The sequence below is a fragment of the Pseudochaenichthys georgianus genome, chromosome 11 (assembly GCF_902827115.2).
Source record: "Pseudochaenichthys georgianus chromosome 11, fPseGeo1.2, whole genome shotgun sequence".
NCBI lineage: Eukaryota > Metazoa > Chordata > Actinopteri > Perciformes > Channichthyidae > Pseudochaenichthys > Pseudochaenichthys georgianus.
In genome coordinates, this window is record NC_047513.1 from 1,776,210 (window position 1) to 1,796,643 (window position 20,434).

Genomic DNA, 20,434 nt, shown 5'->3' on the forward strand with positions numbered 1-20,434 from the left:
ACACTTTGCCTAGTTCTGCTACTGGTCTCTCACCTTTTCAGTGTGCCAATGGATACCAACCACCATTGTTCCCCGACCTGGAGAAGGAGGTCAGTGTTCCATCTGCACAAGCCCTCATCCGCCGATGTCATCGCACTTGGAGCCGGGCCCGCCAGGTGCTACTACGGAGTTCAGCCCGTTATAAAAGGATGGCCGATCGCCGACGTATCTCTGCTCCTGCCTACCAACCTGGACAAAGTGTGTGGCTCTCTACTCGAGACCTGCCCCTTCGAGTGGAGTCTCGCAAACTGGCTCCTCGTTTTGTGGGTCCCTTCCCGGTATCCAAGGTCATAAATCCTGTGGCAGTACGGCTTCGACTACCTCGATCCTTGAGGGCCTATCCTACATTCCATGTGTCACGCATCAAACCAGTTAAAGTGAGTCCACTGGTCCCCACCTCCAGACCCCCTCCACCCCCCCGGTTTATTGATGGTGGACCTGTATATACTGTGAAACGCCTCTTGGCAGTTCGACCTAGAGGCCGGGGACGTCAGTACCTGGTTGACTGGGAGGGCTACGGTCCTGAGGAGAGGTCATGGGTCTCCACCAGTAATGTCAGTAAGGACCTCATCCAAGACTTTCAACGTCAACATCCTGAACAACCTGGGACGTCAGGTGCCGTCCCTAGAGGGGGGGGTACTGTAAGGGTTTAGCCAGCATGCTGATGTTTTTGTTATTGTTCCTGTTCTCATTGTGTTTCTCTCATTTCAGTCTCAGCTTTCCTGCCCTTGATTGAACTCCACCTGCTTCCCTTCCCTAATTAGCCTCACCTGTGCCCCATTATCATCTCTCCCTCTGTCTATTTAGTCTGCATCCACAGTCCCTTCAGTGCCAGTTCGTCTTTGTTATTCCTAGCGTTCCAGCAGTGTTTTTCTAGTATCTGATTCCCGTGTACCGAACCTTGGATATAAAGACCTTTTTGCATCCTAATCCTCTGTCTCCGAGTCGTGCTATTGAGTCCTCCACTTGTGTTCATTCAGTCGTTACAATTACAAGTCAATGGCCGGAGAATTCACATCACAAGTCACAGCAGCAAAAGGTTCTGACTGCACGGGTGGGTTGTCATGTCAATTCTGATCAGCCTATCTCTCGATATACCTTTTAACGAGTTTACAGAGAGTTAATGAGCATATTGGGGGATGGGGCGTTAACACCTGGGAACACTGAAGATATCCCTCAACTGAAAATACTCAATCACTTGTCAGTGGTGTTTAGAAGCCAGCGCTCTCACAGTCGTAAACCCCCCTATCAGGCCATAACACTGACACTTAAGTGCTGGAGTACATTCCTTAAAGGAGATAACAGAATATTGGTTGGTTATTAACGTCAACAGGCAATAAGGTTAAATATCTAGGAGTAAAGGCAGAATTATTCCCTCACACACTATTCATGGCTTCCTGTCTCTCCAGCATCCATTCCAAATAACTACTGAGCTCCAACTCCTCATACTCCTGATCTTGCTCAGTATCTCATGAGAAAAGAGATGGTGAGTTCTGGGCTCCTTGCCCTTGATGATCGTCCAGAAAATTACTGGGCATGGAAATCATCATTCCAATCAGTTATAAGGGAGCTGTATCTGTCTGACCACGAAGAGCTCAACCTCCTTGTCAAATGGCTTGGACCGGAGTCAGCAGCACATGCAAAGCGGATAAGGTCAGTGCACGTTCATAACCCCACAGCAGGTGTCAGTATGATATGGCGGCGCTTAGAGGAATGTTATGGATGCCCAGAGGTGATCGAAAATGCCCTTCTAAAACGAATAGAGACATTTCCAACCACCTCAAATAAAGACATCCACCAGCTCAGAGAGCTAGGTGACTTGCTACTGGAGATAGATGCCGCTAAATCTGGTGGACTCCTGCCTGGCCTAGCATATTTGGACACTGCAAGAGGTGTTAATCCAATAGTGGAAAAGCTTTCTTACAGCCTACGAGAGTGCTGGGTAATGCAAGGTTCCAGGTATAAGAAAGATTATCTTGTGCCTTTCCCACCTTTCAGCTTCTTGTGAAATTTGTATGCGCCCAGGCAAAGATCAGAAATGATCCACGTTTTGCATTCAGTCTCTCCTCTTCCCAAAGTGACATTAGAGTGGATAGAACACCTAAATACACTCCGAGAACAGCTGTTTCAGTTAGGAAAACTGACTGCTTCTGCCTCACAGTATAGCTCAGCTATCAAGACAGAGGAGCCAGACAAACAATGCCCAGTGCATAACAAGCCTCATCCACTGTCAAAATGCCGTTGGTTTCGAGGAAGACATCTTGATGAGAGAATAACCTATTTAAAGGAGAAATCCATCTGCTTTTGATGTTGTGAATCCACAAAGCATGTTGCCAAAGATTGCGAGGCAACACTTAAATGAAAGGAGTGCGAAAGTGACAAACATACCTCAGCCATGCATCCTGGTCCAGCTCCTTGGTCGTTTGGTATGTTCAGACCTGAGAATGAGCAAAGCCGCGAGTCTGGAGGACAAAGGCCACCTGAAGTAACTTCCATGTGTACAGAAATCTGCTGTGGTGCTCCCAAGCCCAGATCGTGCTCGAAAATCTGCTTGGTGAATGTATACCAGGCTGATTATCCCAACAAGTCACACCGAGTGTGTGCAGTGCTGGATGATCAAAGTAATCGGCCGTTAGCAAAATCACAATTCTTCGATCTGTTTGGCTTGAATGGCAATGCATCTCCCTATACTCTAACAACATGCTCAGGCAAAGTGGAGACAGCAGGAAGAAAAGCATGCAGCATTATAGTGGAGACACTTGATGGGAAAACTAAAGCAGCACTCCCTCCTCTGTTGGAATGCAACAACTTGCCTGACGACAGGTCAGAGATTCCCACTCCGGAGATCACACAGTATTTTCCACACCTCAGGCAGGTGACTGACAAGATTTCTCCCCTCGACACCAATGCTCCTATTCTCCTTCTGCTCGGAAGAGACATTCTGCGTCTACATAAGGTGCATGAACAGTGTAACGGGCCTCACGACTCACCCTACGCCCAGCGCCTTGACCTTGGCTGGGTCATAGTTGGGTAAATATGCCTGATTGGGACTTACAATTCAAACAATGTCAACAAGACCCATTTCCTTCAAAATGGACGCCCATCCTTTCTTAAGCCGTGTACGAACAGCATTCAGGTGAAGGAGAGGTAAAATGGTCCAGCCAAGCATCATCTTCCAGCCCCATCTCACAGCCTGGAAAACGTCCTTAATGGAAGTTTAGATTGTTTAGGAGAAAGTGTGTTTCGAAAAACACCTGATGACGACAAACCAGCCCTGTCTGTGGATGACAAGGTCTTTCTCCGAACCATGGAAAACGAGGTGTATATGGATGATGAAAACCACTGGGTGGCACCCAGGGTCAGCTCTAGAACAAATCAAATGGGGGCGGCAATCATTTACCAAGAGGGGGCACACACTGCCGTCAACAACCAACACAAACACCAACGTAACTTCAATTTAAAAAAACATGCTGTAAAGTGTATTGTCTTTCACACACATTGCAGGGGTGTAGACGACGCTGAAGTCGGCTTCCGATTCAGAGCATCCGATTCGGCAGTTAAGGGGAAAGTTAAGGGACATTTAATTTACAGCGCTGAGCGAACAATCCTCCGTGTTTGAACCTCTTAAATCGCTGCATAGCCGATTTATTTGGACTGGATTATCCCAGAGAGGCTAAAGATTCTTTATAACCGTTAATAACGCGATTAACGCATGTGCATTTTTTGTCCTCGGCCACCCCGTAGTTTCAGAGCGCATCAAGTTTAAAATACCATCTACAAGCTGATGCTGACAGCCCCGCTCCTGCCGCCCGCTTGCTGCAGACCACACTTCCACGCTCACCGGCAGGCACCGACTGGCCATCGGGAGGACCGGGAGAGACCTTACGTGTATTGTTGTTGTTAGCATCTGGTGCTAGCTAGCTGCGCTAACGGATATAAGGAGCTGTTTAAATGAAAACAGAGGAGCGACATTTCGCCGACAACTGTGCCGAGCACTTGACTTGATGCAGGAAGCCAGACAGCGGGACATTGTACGAGAAGTCAGCACACTCAGCTCGGATAGTGCGTGCAACATGATCGCAGCGTCCAGGCAGCTCCCGTTCGAGCATATGCCTTGAGTCGCACATAGCTCCAACGATCCAACACACACACACACACACACACACACACACACACACACACACCACACACACACGATAATTAATGTGCGATTAATTTGCGATTAATCGCGATGAACTATTTTAATCGACTGACAGCCCTAGTGAAAATACAAGAAGGCATAAAGGCTTGCCCAGCTGGGTTCACTCTCTGATTCTGATCCTGGCCTGCTGCAGCAACCTCAGCCTTCCACCTGTATTTGTATTTTCACAAATAGAATAAAGGTTTCACAAATCTGAAACTGTGTTATAAATAATCTTTAGACTCTGGGATAATCCAGTCCAAATAAATCGGCTATGCATCGATTTAAGAGGTTCAAACACGGAGGATTGTTCGCTCAGCGCTGTAAATTAAATGTCCCTTAACATTCCCCGTAACTGCCGAATCGGATGCTCTTAATCGGAAACCAACTTCAGCGTCATGGGGTGTAGTACTATTGTATTGCGCCCCTATCGGTTATCGGTATCGGTCTTGAGAAGCAGGAAGTTATCAGTATCGGTTTCAAAAAAACAATATCGTGCATCCCTAGAAAATACATGTCTAACTGTCTCCCAGCATGTCGTGCACTCACTGGCTGTGACACAACAAGTAGTTTGTACAGAATAGGAAAGACAATCAGCATCAGCAGGTCGTTTGTGACCCTGACCAGAGCTGTTTCAGTGCTGTGGGCGGAACGGAAACCGGACTGGAATTTCTCAAAGAGGCCGTTTAGTTGGAGATGGTCCTGAAGCTGGGCGGAAACCACATGTCTAACTGTCTACCAGCATGTCGTGCACTCACTGGCTGTGGCACAACAAGTCGTTTGTACAAAATCGGAAAGACACAGCATTCACCAAACTCAAGACCCATCTCAGCGAGCTCAAAGATCTGGCCCATTTTGGACTCTCTGCCAGCTTGGAAGAGTCTTTGCCAGTCGCAAGAGAATTTGCCCTTCTGCTATAAAGAAAAAGGACATTGGACTGATGTGCACAAACTTGGATGAACTGAGGTTCATAACTGCATCAACAACAGATGCAGATGCAAATCTGCCACCAACAGAGGATGCATTTCAACAACATGTACAGAGCAATGTTTCAGACAGCGATATGGTGTCACAGCCCGAACCCAAACCCTTGTTCTGGAGTCCTGTGGGCAGGGGGTGGATTGTCAGAGATGGGGCCATTCAACCAGTGCTATTTACAAAACCCCCCAGCACCTACAGAAGTGAGAGACAGTACTCACTTGCATTGCAAAGATGCAAAGTGTGGAGAGAGTGGAAAGTGCCAGTGCCTCTCTGTTGGCCTTCCCTGTAGGAGTTCTGCACCTGCTGTGCAGAATGTCAACATGTGTCCCCTAACGTTTCTGAGGAACCTGACATTTCACATTATATTCTAGTATCTCTATACTTGACCTCTCACAGAATTATTTGATGATTTGTATACTGTACTTTGAATTAAGGTTCCAGTTTCAATAAAACCTGTACTATTTACACCTATGTTTTAGAGGCTTGCAATTTAGAACTAATACACTTTATTGTATAGGGTGACTCTTATTCTGACTATTTGGTGATGTAGTTCAGCCACCTGGTATTTCCCTCTCCAAATATAATGACCATCAGAGTGAGCATTCTTAACTTATTGGCTATTGTGCCACTTATCCCCTATTCGGAGTTTGACTGTATCAGAGAAGAGGTAGGCCTATGTCTAAAGCAATTTCATTTGCAATAGAACTGTACCAGATATTTCCATACAACTACTGGTTAGTGTTCAACAGCACCCTAGACAATTCAGTAATGGTGTATTTTTTAGGGATTTCTGTTTTTCTGATAAATGAGAGAAAAGTGATTGAGTCCTATTTTCCTATCACCAAAAGTACAATTTCCGTCTAAACTAAAGCTAAGTCTACAGGACTATAATTCAGTATTTTCATAATTTAGTTAAATAATTGTCTGACAATTTGGTTATGTAGGACAGCCACCTGGTTCATACCTCAGCAAATCTGAGGAGGAAAAGAGTGGCCATTCTCAAGTTATGCGCTTTTTAGTCACCATTCCCATTCGGCCTGGTCTAATTTGGCTCTTTTTTAGGGATTGGGTTAGTTCTAAAGAACAACCAAAAAAACCTTTTTTCTCCCAAAATAAAATGTGACAATAATCAATTTCATTAATGGGAAACCCTAAAGATAAGAAAAATCATTGTTGTCATTTGTTCTACCTCGGGTAGGGGTATCTCAAAATCTGAGGGCCCTTCCTGCTAGACTATAAACTTGGCACTCTCTCAAAATCCGCTAATGTAGTCTCAAATTATGCAGCACAATTAGGAATCTCAGACCCTTGGAGATTTAAAAAACCTCAAAGTAAAGCTTTCTCTTTTTTCTCACACATCCACCACACATTCTCGCGAATAGATTTTTTTCTGCTCGATGACAGCTTGCTACACCTTGCCAGCGCGTGTCAATACCATCCTATAGCCACCTCAGATCACGCCCCTGTATCAATTGACATCCACTTCCCTCTTAGTGTTACTCCCGCTAAGTTGTGGAGGTTCAGTTCCCACCTGCTGTCAGATGACAAGTTTAAGGACTTTGTTAATTCACAGACTCGTTTATATATCGAAATTAATGACACTGCTGACGTAAGTTGTGGAACAGTGTGGGAGGCTCTCAAAGCCTATGTTCGTGGGCAGGTTATATCGTATGTTTCCAAAATAAGAAAGGATGAAAGGGTTCGGCTGTCGGCAATTTTGGAAGAACTTCTCCGAATTGACCTTATATAAAAAACTCCCCGACCTTATATAAAAAAACGCATATTATTACATTTGGAACATGACCTTTTAATGACGAGCGTAGTGGAGAGACAACTGAGGCAAACTAAGCTGTGCTTTTTTGAACAGGGGGACAAGGCTGGGAGGCTTCTGGCTCAACAGGCTCGGGCAGTTAACGCCTCCAGATTAATCCCCAAAGTAAAGTCGCCCGAAGGCAATTTAGTCTCTGACCCGATTGAAATAAATAAGTCTTTCTTTGAATCTTATAATAATTTGTACACTTCTGAATGCCCCACAATTGGCACAATAAACCCAAATCCTCTTGACTCCTTAACTTCCCCCCTTGACGTAGTTAACGCAGGCGGAATGGGGGACCCCATTTCCACTTTAGAGATACAGGAAGCCATCAAATCTATGCAAAATGGGAAATCCCCTGGTCCAGACGGCTTCACAGTCAAATTTTACAAGGCGTATTCGTTTCTTTTGGCCCCAATTATAGCAAGGATGTATAATGATTCCCTTAACGAAGGCAGATTACCTCAAACCCTGACCATGGCATCCATCTCTCTCAGTGGCGGCTGGTGGAAAAAAAATTTGGTGGGGCTGTTGATATAGTGAGTAAAACAAATTTTTTTGGGAGAAATGACCCCTTAAATTAGGACTTCTGGTGATGTAATGGCGCGTTTCCAGTGCAGCGCGGAGCTCGCTTCAGACTGGACGCGATGCGATCGCTTTGCTCTAAACGCTCCTATCGCATCGCTCTAGTCGCTCGAGTTTCACCGCGGCTGCCAGCTGTGTTTACTCGCATCATTCAAACAAGACGCGCTCGGGAGCTACAACTACAACAAAATGAACATATTTTACCGTGATTAAATTGTAATACACGTTTCTAAATGATGCCGACGTAACAACATACTGATACCGGTTAGTAAAAACCATGAATTAATGCTTTGACAAGTCTGCAGACAGATGGCAGGCGAAAAACCTTTTAGAATGCTTGTTTTCTGAATGGAGATTGGGTCGACCAGGCTAAGCTAACGTTGTATATGCTCACTCCACACTCATAACAACGGTCTATAGACATAAATAAACCAGCGACTGTATTCGCCATGACACAGACAGTGCCGAGCCGTGCGGGGCCCGTATTTGGTTGCGTTTCCACTTGGCCTAGTACCGGGTAGCGGGTCCTAATTCACAGTTTTTCTGGCCCCATAAAATCGTGGTTCTAGGGCCAGGAACAACCAGGCTGAGTCGGGCTGAGTATGCTAAACTATAGAAATAATTGCTGGCAAGGGGGCTACAACTACAACAAGATGAACATATTTTACCGTGATTTAATTGTCATACACGTTTCAAAATTATGCCAAAGTAACAACATTCTGATACCAGTTAGTAAAAACCATGAATTAATGCTTTGACAAGTCTGCAGACAGACGGCAGGCGAAAAACCCTTTTTAAATGTGTGCTTTCTAAATGGAGCTTGGCTAAGCTAACGTTATATATGCTCCGACCGTCCACACTCACAACAACGGCCTATACAGACATAAATAAACCAGCGACTGTATTCTCCATGACACAGACGGTCTGTGGTTTGTACTTGTTTAACTTTTGACTAATTTCTGAACAGATCGTATCTGTCCCCGGCTGTTTGAAGAGCAAGCATGGGAAACAAAAGACAGCATTTACTTGTTTGCATCCAGCTAGCCATGCCTTTCTGGTGCACCTGCGCACGAAGCCATTCTCATCCAACTACTGCGTCACCTTGGTCACTCACGAGTAGTGCTGCGTACCGGTACGCCGAACCGGTACTTGGACTCGCAAAAAAACTAGCACTTACGTATATTCTGGTGTCTGTGGTTATTTAAACATTCCCTGCTAAACGTTATTCAGTGTCAATAAATTATTGCTAATCCCAGTGTGCTCAGTGTACAACATCACATGTAATTTCACCTTCGATTCACGGTTTGAAAACGTAGCATTTCGCCACATGCTAATGCTAACCGGAAGTGAAGAATTTTCAGAATAAAAGTATTACGTTAATAGTGTGAACTTCCGGTTTTTTCAGAATAAAACTGATTTAAATTAGTGTATTTAATTCAAAATTACGCCTTATCAACATTGATTTTAATTTCTAACAGTATGTATGTACATCACTATGTATGTACTGTATAATGTACACATGTAGAGTTGTAGAAAAGACATGGTGCACAGACAGTACAGTACACTCTGACTGTACAGTCACTACAGTGTAGCCTATACTGTATAGTAGGTGTGTAACAGTGTAATGCGTATAGTCTACACCAGGGAACTAAAATTCAATGAGGTCCAGTTAGAGAAAATGTCCCCATGCAAAGGTCCGGAACATCAAAATGTCTAAGTTGCTTCATGAATTAGTGTGATATATATTGAAGTGACCTGTAGCTTTATCAACGTCTGCATGTAATCAACAACTGACTGCCAATCAAATAAAGAAAGTACAATTCAAAAACAACAATATTTATTGTCAATTAACATTACTTAAATACTGTGGATATGTGTAATGTTTAAATATTGAAGTTAAATGCATCAATGTGGTGCACTTTGAGAGCAACATGAAGAGATCTATGGATACATCTCTCAACACCCATATGAAACAGAACTGTAGCATATTTTCCTTTTTGGATATTTTACAAATCACTCCCCTTTTAAACTCTATTCTTGTTATTTTTAACAACTTTTTTGTTGCGGTCATATAGTATTTTATACCTGTTTTTCATTTAGTCTCATTAATAACTATAATGATCATATCAAGGTGTGCCTTAACCTCACTGAGCTGAGGTTATTTGAGCCTCTCAGGAGAGAGCTCTCTTCCACCTGGTTGTAGAAAAGCTCTTTAAATTCGTTAGCATAGCTAGCTAACCAGATGCTAATAACAACAGATCGCCACTGTGCTTACAACTAAAGACACAGCCACGCAAACACTGCGGCATGTATACGGCTCCTTATGGGTATTGCAATATTGTAAGGGCTGGAGCGGCGTTCCGGTGCTCAGCACTCCTTTCAGACGAGACATATACAACCCAGTCTCACGGCATTTCGTGTTCACCAACACGATTTTTAATCTATTGATTCGTGTTCACCCACACGATTTGCCCCTTTTTGTCGTGTTGCACAGCACGATTTTAAAAGCAATGTATTTCTACTGGTAGCCTAATGTGTTTGCAAGCACGTCTTTTTCTCCGGTCGGGTCGAGGAAGACCGGAAGCTGTGTGGTTCATAAAAACATGTTCTTACTCAATATCAAGCCACAGTTATTGCTTTTATTTTAAATCGTATAATTTCGGACTTTTGTTGCCGTCTGTGAGGAAAATAAATGGGGCTCAGAGCCTCAGGATACTGAAATCTGTATTTTTTAAATCTTGTTTTCCTTCTAATTTGTTATTCTTTTCAAAATAACACACTGTTATTTACTCACCAATAACACACAATTATCCTTGCTTTTATTTATTGGTTTAATTCCATAATCTCGGACTTTTTTGGCGTCCGTCAGGAACTGAATTTCAAAATAAATATAACCGGAAACAGACGTAGGCATTTCGAGCGATTACCCAAGATCCTCAGCTATGGTTTTAAGCTCGCTGATTGGATGTGTTAGCCGCAATGCATGCTGGGATTTGGTGTTTATATTATATGAAATCCGGAAAACATTTTAAAAGAATAAAATAATACTTAATTCCGAGTGCTCTTGCTTTTCTCTTTGAAAGTCATCACATAACGGCATTGTAATACACGGTTCGGCTGCATTACATATTACAGATCTGCCGTAGTTCTTTATTTAGTGAGCCCTGATGAGAAGACCTTTGGAAAAACTGGAAGAAATGCCGCCGAAACTGAATACTTGACGTGGATCATAAATATATCAACAATTAAACAACATCTTCAATTTCTCTTCACACAATACGTCTCCTTGCAGTATCAACACTAATTCGGCTGACTTTTACATTTGATCTAATTCATAGATAGGTTATATTTACACCATAACGGTGCACAGCTGATAGAAAAGGACTGTAGTTTTTAAAGATATTACTGATTTTCTTTGAATGTAAGAATGTAAATACTGAGTCTGAAATAGTATAGCAATATGCTGTAAAATGATGTGAAAGCATGCATAAAACTATACATCTTCAGATGTTGTACATACACACTAATAATACAAAGTTATTATGGCTGTGTGTACCTTGTGTGCACCTCCTAGTGGTTAAAGCACGTTATTGAATTATTGTTTTTATGTGTTATATTTGATTAAAAAAATATTTAGAGTACATACTTTCATAGGGGGAAAGTATAAATATAGAAATATAGAATATAAAAATCAAGAAGATACTATAAGTGATCTCTACAATAAAACAGTTTAGTGCAGGATGTACAAAGATATTAATAGGAGGAGGTGCAAAACAGAAAAACGGATTAACCTTTATTTAAACATTAAATAACAGATTAAGGTCTTTGGGGGTATCTATCTACAGATAAATATTAAGCCTGACAAAGTACTTAACGTCTAATATATTGCTTTCCTGCAATGTTAACTATGTTGAAGCACTTATTTTAACTGATATTATACACATTAATTATACTCTTATGTATGTAGATAGAATAAGAAATGTGCAGAATATGACAGTTTAATGGTGGAGGTACACACATATTGATAGATGTCTTGTAATGCACTGTTGAGGAACCTGTGACCCAAGTTTTTCATTCATTGCATAACTACACCATAGTTGTGTATGATATGTCAATAAACATTTGAAAATCTTGAAAGGGATGTGCAAAATAGCCATACTATACAGTCTTTAATTAACTATTAGTAGAGAATAACGAGTAATGAATATACTTTATTACTTGTTTCCATTCATGTCAATTGCAGATACATGTTTAGTCTTCTCAAGCACCAACTATCAAATATCTCTCCTGATTGTTGGCACTTGACAATCACCTTACCTGAATTTTACTCAGGTGTAACTAAAGTCTGATTTAAGGGTTGTTTATATTTCACATAATTAATCAGAATCTGCAAAGTAACTCAAATAAATGCAGTGGAGTAAAAATACCAGGTTAACCTCTGAATTGTAGTGGAGTAGAATTACAAAGTAGTAATGAGCTGTCATGTGGGTATATATTAATGCTGCGCATTATGGACACAAGCGATTTTCACCCATTTATTAATTATATGTTTTACATTTGATAACACCAATGTGTTTAATACTGGCAACTTCTAATTGTGGGAAAAACGAAAACGTTCAGAAGAGACGTCCCATAGAACATTTTGCGAAACACAATAGACAGCATGTGTAGTTCTGGGAGGGTGTTCGATTCCAGTTTTGGATAGTCTGGCGTGGTTTCGTTCCATTTCACACAGCTGTTTTACGCTCTGCGTAACCTTACGGGAACTATAGTCCTAAACGATAGCTGGGGATTATGGGTAGTGTAGTGTCTTCGGCCATCCTAAACTCAGAAATGTTGACAATCGCAATGATGCTCGAAATGTCCCTTATAGGCCTACGTCTGTTTCCGGTTATTTTTATTTTGAAATTCAGTTCCTGACGGACAACAAAAAAGCCCGAGATTATGGAATTAAACCAATAAATAAAAGCAAGGATAATTGTGTGTTATTGGTGAGTAAATCACAGTGTGTTATTTTGAAAAGAATAACAAATTAGAAGGAAAAAATATTTAAAAATACAGATTTCAGTATCCTGAGGCTCTGAGCCCCATTTATTTTCCTCACAGACGGCAACAAAAGTCCGAAATTATACGATTTAAAATAAAAGCAATAATTGTGGCTTGATATTGAGTAAGAACATGTTTTTATGAACCACACAGCTTCCGGTCTCCCACAACCCGACCGGAGAAAAAGACGTGCTGCAGGCAGTAGAAATACATTGCTTTTAAAATCGTGCTGTGCAACACGACAAAAAGGGGCAAATCGTGTTGGTGAACACGAATCAATAGATTAAAAATCGTGTTGGTGAACACGAAATGCCGTGAGACTGGGTTGACATATACCACGTGAAAACAGACACGTTACGCTCGTGTTAATAATAATAATAATAATAATAATTTCAATTTATATAGCGCCTTTCACGAAACCCAAGGACGCTTTACAATGGGAAGTAACAAAACAAAAGGTAATAATAAACATACAGAGCAATAGCAGGAAATAAGTGACTGTAAATTAGTTGAGGCCAAAGGCCTGAGTGAACAGATGGTGTTTGAGGTGTTTTTTGAAGGTGTCCAGAGTGTCTGCATTCCTGATTGCAGAGGGCAGAGAATTCCAGAGGGTGGGGGCTGCGACACTGAAGGCTCTGTTGCCAAATGTTTTCAGCTTGGAGCGCTGGATGGAGAGCAGCCCTTTGTCAGAGGACCGCAGGTGACGAGAGGGGGTGTAGGGCTGAAGGAGGTCAGAGATGTATGGAGGGGCTAGGGAGTGGAGAGATTTGTAGGTTAGCAGGAGGAGTTTGTACTGGATGCGTGACTTGACTGGGAGCCAGTGAAGGTGGAGGAGGGTAGGGGTGATGTGTTGCCAGGGCTTAGTGTGGGTGAGGAGCCTGGCTGCAGAGTTCTGGATGTACTGGAGCCTGTCCAGGGCTTTGCTGGTGACCCCGAACAGAACTCCATTGCAGTAGTCCAGACGAGAGGAGATGAAGGTATGAATTAATGTTTCTGCAACGGGGTCGGGGAGAGAGGGCCGGAGTCTGGAGATGTTTCGTAGGTGAAAGAAAGCAGTTTAGACAGTAGACCTGATGTGGGAGTTGAAGGTGAGGCTAGAGTCCAGAGTGACGCCCAGGCTGCGAACCTCAGGGGAAGGGTCGATGGTGAGGAGCAGATCTCCAACCTTCCGGAGCAGTGTTTTTGGGGCCACAACCATGAGCTCTGTTTTGTTATTGTTGAGTTTAAGTAGATTTTTTGACATCCAGGCTTGGATGTCGCTGAGGCAGTTGACAAGTGACAGTGGGGGTAGCTGGGATGATGGATTGGTACTGATGTAGAGTTGGGTGTCGTCGGCATAGGAGTGAAAGTTGAGACCATGTCGGCGGATGATTTCACCGAGGGGGAGCATGTAGATGTTGAATAGAAGGGGGCCGAGCACTGAACCTTGCGGCACACCTTGGTTCACAGGGGCTGGGGGAGAGCTGGATTTTCCGATGGTCACAAACTGTTGCCTGTTGGAGAGGTAGGAATGGAACCAGGAGAGAGCTGTACCAGAGAGGCCAAGGTAGACGGATAGGCGGTTGAGTAGGATAGTGTGGGAGACTGTGTCGAATGCGGCGGAGATGTCCAGGAGGATGAGGATGCTGACGAGGCCTGAATCGGCGGCTATGAGGAGGTCATTGGTTATTTTAATAACCAATGATGTGTTCATAAACCTGTCCTTGGCCAGGAAAAACAGGTACTCGCTTGTTTAATTATTTTTGCGGTCTAGATTTCTTCTTCTTTTTTGAAGTGAGAAGTTGTCCGTCTGTCGGACTGACTCCCTCCCCCCCACCCCCAAAACGAAAACTCTTCGGTTCTCCACGAATTACACAAGTCACCCAAATCAGCGTTAAAAAAGCGGGAGGCGCCGAAAAATCCCCTATTAATGTATTGATTATAGCTCCGGGTCCGTATAGGTCGGCATCTGGGTCCGGATCCGGACCGCGGTCCGCCTGTTGCCGACCCCTGGTCTACACTCTACCTTTCAGCAACGTTTTAGGGATTTAGGCTCATTCAGCTCAGGGACTGTTTGGTTACTTTAGTTTGGTAAATGAAATAAATGTTTAAACTTTGTAGTAGTTCACTGTAGTTGCTGTCATAAGTCATTTGTAGACTAAGTGGCACATTTGTACTTTGTAGAGAAAGTTGGAAGGGAGCACAATAAACCTGATGAGTTTGCATTTGAGTTGATTATGAGTTAATTTTCAATTGATAATTAGCTCACAATAAGTTCACTTTAGTTACTCACACAACTTGACACAAGCCATGGGTCCAGGTCCGGACTTATAAGTCCGGACCTGGACCTGAACCTCTGGACTTGAGTCCGGACCTGAACCTGAATGTGAGTCCAGGTACGCAGCACTACTCACGAGTCTAAAAAACAACTCACGTCAACGTAAGCAACGTGGGCGCCAAGGTGGGTGCCAAGGTGGGCGCCAACGTGAGCGCCCCCGTGACCAAAATATTTGACGACGCTGATTGGCTGAAATTATGTTTCGGCGGCACAGTTTACTATTGAGACTTTTGCAACGTGCTGGTTGCTGCTGTTTGGCTCGGGGGCTCCTTGCACGGCGCCCGGTAATGATAAACTAATGCCACGGGCAAGGCCAGGCAGGAAACATGTGACTTATCAGTAACTTTAGACATCATAACACAATTTTAAACGATATTTTATTGTAGATTATACATTTTACTGATACCAATTGTATGATATTTACCTTGCTCATTAAAAATAAAAATATTAAATATATATATATTTTATTTTATATATTTTTTTGTATGTGGGAAGAGGTGGGGCGGCGCCCCTAGCGCCCCTATGGGCCGGCCGCCACTGATCTCTCTACTATTGAAGAAGGATAAAGATCCTACTTTTTGTGGCAGCTACAGACCAATTTCCCTCCTAAATGTTGATTGTAAAATACTGGCTAAGATGTTGTCCCTCCGCCTCCAACTCGTGATACCTTCTATAGTTCCGCTTGACCAAACAGGCTTTATGATAGGGAGACACTCTTTCTTCAATACCAGGAGGCTACTTAATATTATTTTCTCGCCCCCGTCCAATGTCCCCGAAGTCATAGATGCGGAAAAAGCTTTTGATAGGGTGGAGTGGAGCTACTTGTTCTTCATTTTAGAAAAATGTGGCTTTGACTCCAAATGTATTTCTTGGATTAAACTTTGATACGCCTCCCCTTCTGCATCGGTAAACACAAATGGCATTCAATCGTCTGCCTTCCCTCTCCAACGTGGGACAAGCCAGGGCTGCCCGCTTTCTCCCCTATTGTTTAATTTAGCCATTGGGGTGTCCATCACTGAAGATCTGTTTCCCAAAAATGTTCAACCACTCTTAGCTAAATGCAAATCGGATCTATCTCGGTGGTCTTCCCTTCCCTTATCCCTTGTTGGCCGTGTCAATCTTATTCAAATGGTAATTCTGCCGAAGTTCTTATATCTCTTCCAGCATATCCCAATTTGCATCAATACATCTTTTTTCACCAGTCTTGACAGTCAACTAAATGCGTTCATTTGGGAAGACAAACCCGCCCGTCTTAAAAAATCAATTCTTGAGCTCCCCAAGTCAGAGGGCGGCTTGGCACTCTCGAACTTCCGTCACTACTACTGGCCCTCTAATATTAACCGACTCCTTTACTGAACTGGCCCCAAGACTCCTAACTCCAGCCCACCATGGGTTCACATGGAGATCTCCTCCTCCTCTAGCTCCTTACACTCCAAACTTCCCGTAATGACGCACAAAATCTCAGTCAACCCAATTGTTACCAGTACTATTAAGATGTGGCTTCAATTCAGAAGGCAACATGGCTTACACAGAGCCTCAATCCAAGCTCCGATTTTAAATAATCACTCATTCTCTCCATCCTGCTCGGAACCCACCTTCCGAATGTGGGCTGCCAACGGGCTTGTCACAATCAGTAGTCTTTACAAGGATGGGGTTTTCTCTGACTTTGCATCCTTGTCAGCCAAATATCACCTGCCAAACAGTCATCTTTTCTGCTTCTTCCAAATTAGGCATTTTGCTCAAAAGCAATTTCCCCATTTTCCCAACCGCCCCCCTGAGTCAGGAATTGACCAGTTTCTCACCATTGATTGTGACCAAAAAAGGCTGCTATCTACTATTTATGGGAAACTTGCCTCCTTTGACCTAGCCTCTACTACATCTATAAAAGAGTCCTGGGAGGGTGAGTTGGGTGTAGACATATCTAACAGTAAGTGGAGGGACATTCTTCGTTTGGTGCAAACCTCATCTATATGTGCTAGGCATGGTCTAATGCAGTGTAAGGTGCTCCACAGGGCTCACTTTACCAATGCTAAACTAGCCAAAATATTTCCTCTTAGAAGCGATGCCTGTAACAGATGCAAGCAATCTCCTGCCAATCACACACATATGTTTTGGTCATGCCCCAGCCTGAATGCCTTCTGGTCTAGTATTTTCAAAACCCTTGAGCAGGCCCTTAACACACCCATACCCCGTAACCCTCTAACTGCCTTGTTCGGCGTCCCCCCAACACAGAACATGCCCACCACGACCCAGCGGGTCATCGCCTTCACAACCCTGTTCCATTCTTCTTAAGTGGAAGCACGTCTCCCCACCCACACATGACAGGTGGATACAGGAACTATTACAGTGTATTAATCTCGAAAAGATACGATTTTCACTACAAGGATCCCTGACACTCTTTCATAAGACCTGGACTCCCTTACTTCTGCTAATCAATGACCTTACAATCAACCCTGATGCTGATGAGGTGTGAGTGAACCCGGTGGGGGGGGGAGAGACCTTCACTTCCCCCTTTCCTTTACTCCCTAATACATTGACCATTACTTTTTTTGTCTTCTCTGTTTCCTCATGTAACTTGCAGTACCGTTATTTCCCTGGTATTTATTTTTACTGACTATTAACATGAAGAAGCATCCGTATTTTTATGTAATTTAAAGTTATTGGTCTTTGTATTTCATGTAATTTCTACCCCTCTTTTCTTTTTTTTCTTTCTTTTTTGATGCTGGCGTTTTATGTTTTGTAACTTTTTGATTTATGTCTTGTTTATAATGTGATCATAGCCCATAGGGGTGAGGGTGGGGGGTGGGAGGGAGGGGTGAGGTAACTATTTAATTTTCCTACAGACCATCTTCTATACATGTGTACCTACTGTATTGCCATTGTGATGTCTGTCAAAAAGCCAACAAAAATATTTTGAAAAAAATTAAATAAAAACAATAATCGTGGCTTGATATTGAGTAAGAACATGTTTTTATGAACCCCACAGCTTCCGGTCTTCTAAGGCTCGACCGGACAAAAAGACGTGCTGCAGGCACGAAACATACTACCAATAGAAATACATTGCTTTTAAAATCGTTCTGTGTGACACGAAAAAAAGGGGAAAAACGTGTTGGTGAACACGAATCCATAGATTAAATGTCGTGACTATAACACGAAATGCCGTGAGACTGGGTTGCGTTAGGTAGTCATTTGTTAGGATTCACTGTTTATAAGACACATAGAAGCTTAATGCTGGAAAAGCAGTGAAAGGGCCTTCCGCTGGCATTGCAGTTGTTTTTCTATAGAGAGTGGGACCGATTAGGAGAAAGTGCTACCCGACAGCTACGCTGAAAGTTCCAACGATTTCAAATTTGACCTAGTTACTTTTCAACACTCAACCAATCAATCTGATAACAGCTATATGTAGCGGTGCAAGCTAGCAGATGAGCTAATATAGAAACTAAACCTATCAAGCTGTTTTCACTGAAAGGCCCAGCCTCACAGTCTCGCAGAGAGCAAATCACATATCATGTGAATGCAGCTTCAGACATTCACCTGTGGGTATTTACTGACATGTTTTATGCTGTGGAACAAGACTTTAAAATCTCTTCTGCTTGTTTTAACCAAAAGCCTTATTTCAGGCATATAACCACAAAAAACAAAAGATAAAAGTTCTTAAGGTTTGAAATCAAAGTTTTAGGAATATTTCGCAAACCCCAGCAGCTGCCATGTTTGGTATTTAATCCAACAGTAAACCTAAAGGTCTACCTCTCTCTGTGTAACAGTGCACCGGACTCAGGGACACTTCTGTCCCACAGGCTATGAGACTGCTAAACTCCTGAGCACTGAAGTGCCTTTATAACTTTATGCACTCATTTGCATTACACATATTCATTTAATATGACTTAATTCATTTCATATTACAATAAACTGTATTCCTTTACAGCATTTACTTTTAGATTACATGTATATATAGTTGACTTGTTACGCATTTACCGGCACATTGGTAACTTGCAACATGGAACTTAGGGTTTTCATTGCCATAACTACACTGTAGCTACTCTGCATATGACAATATTTGAATCTTGAACAGAAATTTCCATTGTAATCATTCACCGAGGGGCCGGGGTAGGGGCTGAGGGTGCAGCCTTCCCTCCAGGAGAGGTTGAGGCTGCGGATGAACTCCAGGTAGAAAGGGTGGGTGCCGTTCAGCATGGAGAAGCCCAGGATGTTGGACTGGTCGTCCACCACGTCATCCAGCCGCAGCAGAGGGAAGTCCTGAGGACAAAGAGGAAACAGGAGAGGAACAATGAGCTGCATCTTCAGACTGTTTTATATTGTTCATGTGTGCAATTTGGAGTTTTGAGATACCGTAACCCTTTGAGATCACAGGGAGAAGGACGTCTCAGAAAGGTGAAGGGTGAAAGAAAAGACCAAGAAACATGAAGACAGAAAACAACAAAAGGCTTGATTGGGGTTTGCTTTTGTAGCCAGCACAACGTTATTTTTTTAAATTCAGAGCAGGATTACTGCAAGAGAAAAAGGTTTTTTTAAAAAGCTGGACTGCAGACTTCAAATATTTCCTGAAGGCGAGAGGGTGCACGCTGAGCTCTGCTGTTGAAACAAATCAGAATCAAAGTGCTGCTCGGCCCTTTGAGGGTTTGTGAAACATATGCTGTCAATGAAACATTCAGCTTCAACTGTGTTGAGAAGCAGGTGCTGCAACATACATATCCACCACGGAGCCATTCATATAAGTTCAGACCATTTACATGCACAAAAACCTAAAGAACATACACAGGAAAGGGAAAACCCCAAAAGAAGATTGATGACCATGATTGTTCACATAGTTAATGGTTATAGACAGTTGCTTTTACATCACATGCTAACACCATTCATACACACACTCACACACTGAGGGCGGGGCTGCCATCCAAACTGCTCATAATCTATTCCAATGCTTATTCACATAAAGGCAAACCCATGGATTTGCCTTTGGGAGCATTTGGGGTTTAGTCCATGCAGGCAGGCCCGCCCCTCCCTACACGCAGATCACGCAGACTGCGTGGGGCCTCATCTTGCGGAGGGGGCCTCATCTAATGCGCAAATGCGGCGCAATTAATCGAATGCACAAATGATGCGCTCCGCAGTTACCCGGCTGCGAGGCTCCGGGGAACTAAGAGTTCACGAGCACACCCACAATTCAATTGAGACTTCACCCATCCACCAGTCATACATGCTGCCATATAAGGTGCACCTGCTCAGAAAGGAAACATTTACACACACTCACACACTGATGGCCATCAGGAGCAGTTAAGTGGAAAGGATCTTACTCAAGAAAACTTCAACATTTCGAGTTCAGGAGCTGGGGGTTGAACCACTGACCCTCCCCGCTCCACCACTTTCATCTGTGATATGCGCCGGTGAAGATGGCCGCATTGTCTTTGGCTCTCTCCAACTCTGCTCTTTTTTCGTATTTTGTTTGTGTTTATTC

At 43.2% G+C, this 20,434-nt stretch overlaps 1 protein-coding gene across 1 annotated transcript in view; it reads right to left on the reverse strand.

The window, feature by feature from the left end:
- The window catches only part of LOC117454804 (glutamate receptor ionotropic, kainate 5-like), a 403,890-nt gene that overhangs the window by 118,594 nt on the left and 264,862 nt on the right, over positions 1-20,434 (reverse strand). Inside the window, exon 8 of the mRNA XM_034094000.1 lies at positions 19,057-19,218. Coding sequence (XP_033949891.1) covers positions 19,057-19,218 — 162 coding nt within the window. The remainder of the gene's footprint in view (positions 1-19,056; positions 19,219-20,434) is intronic.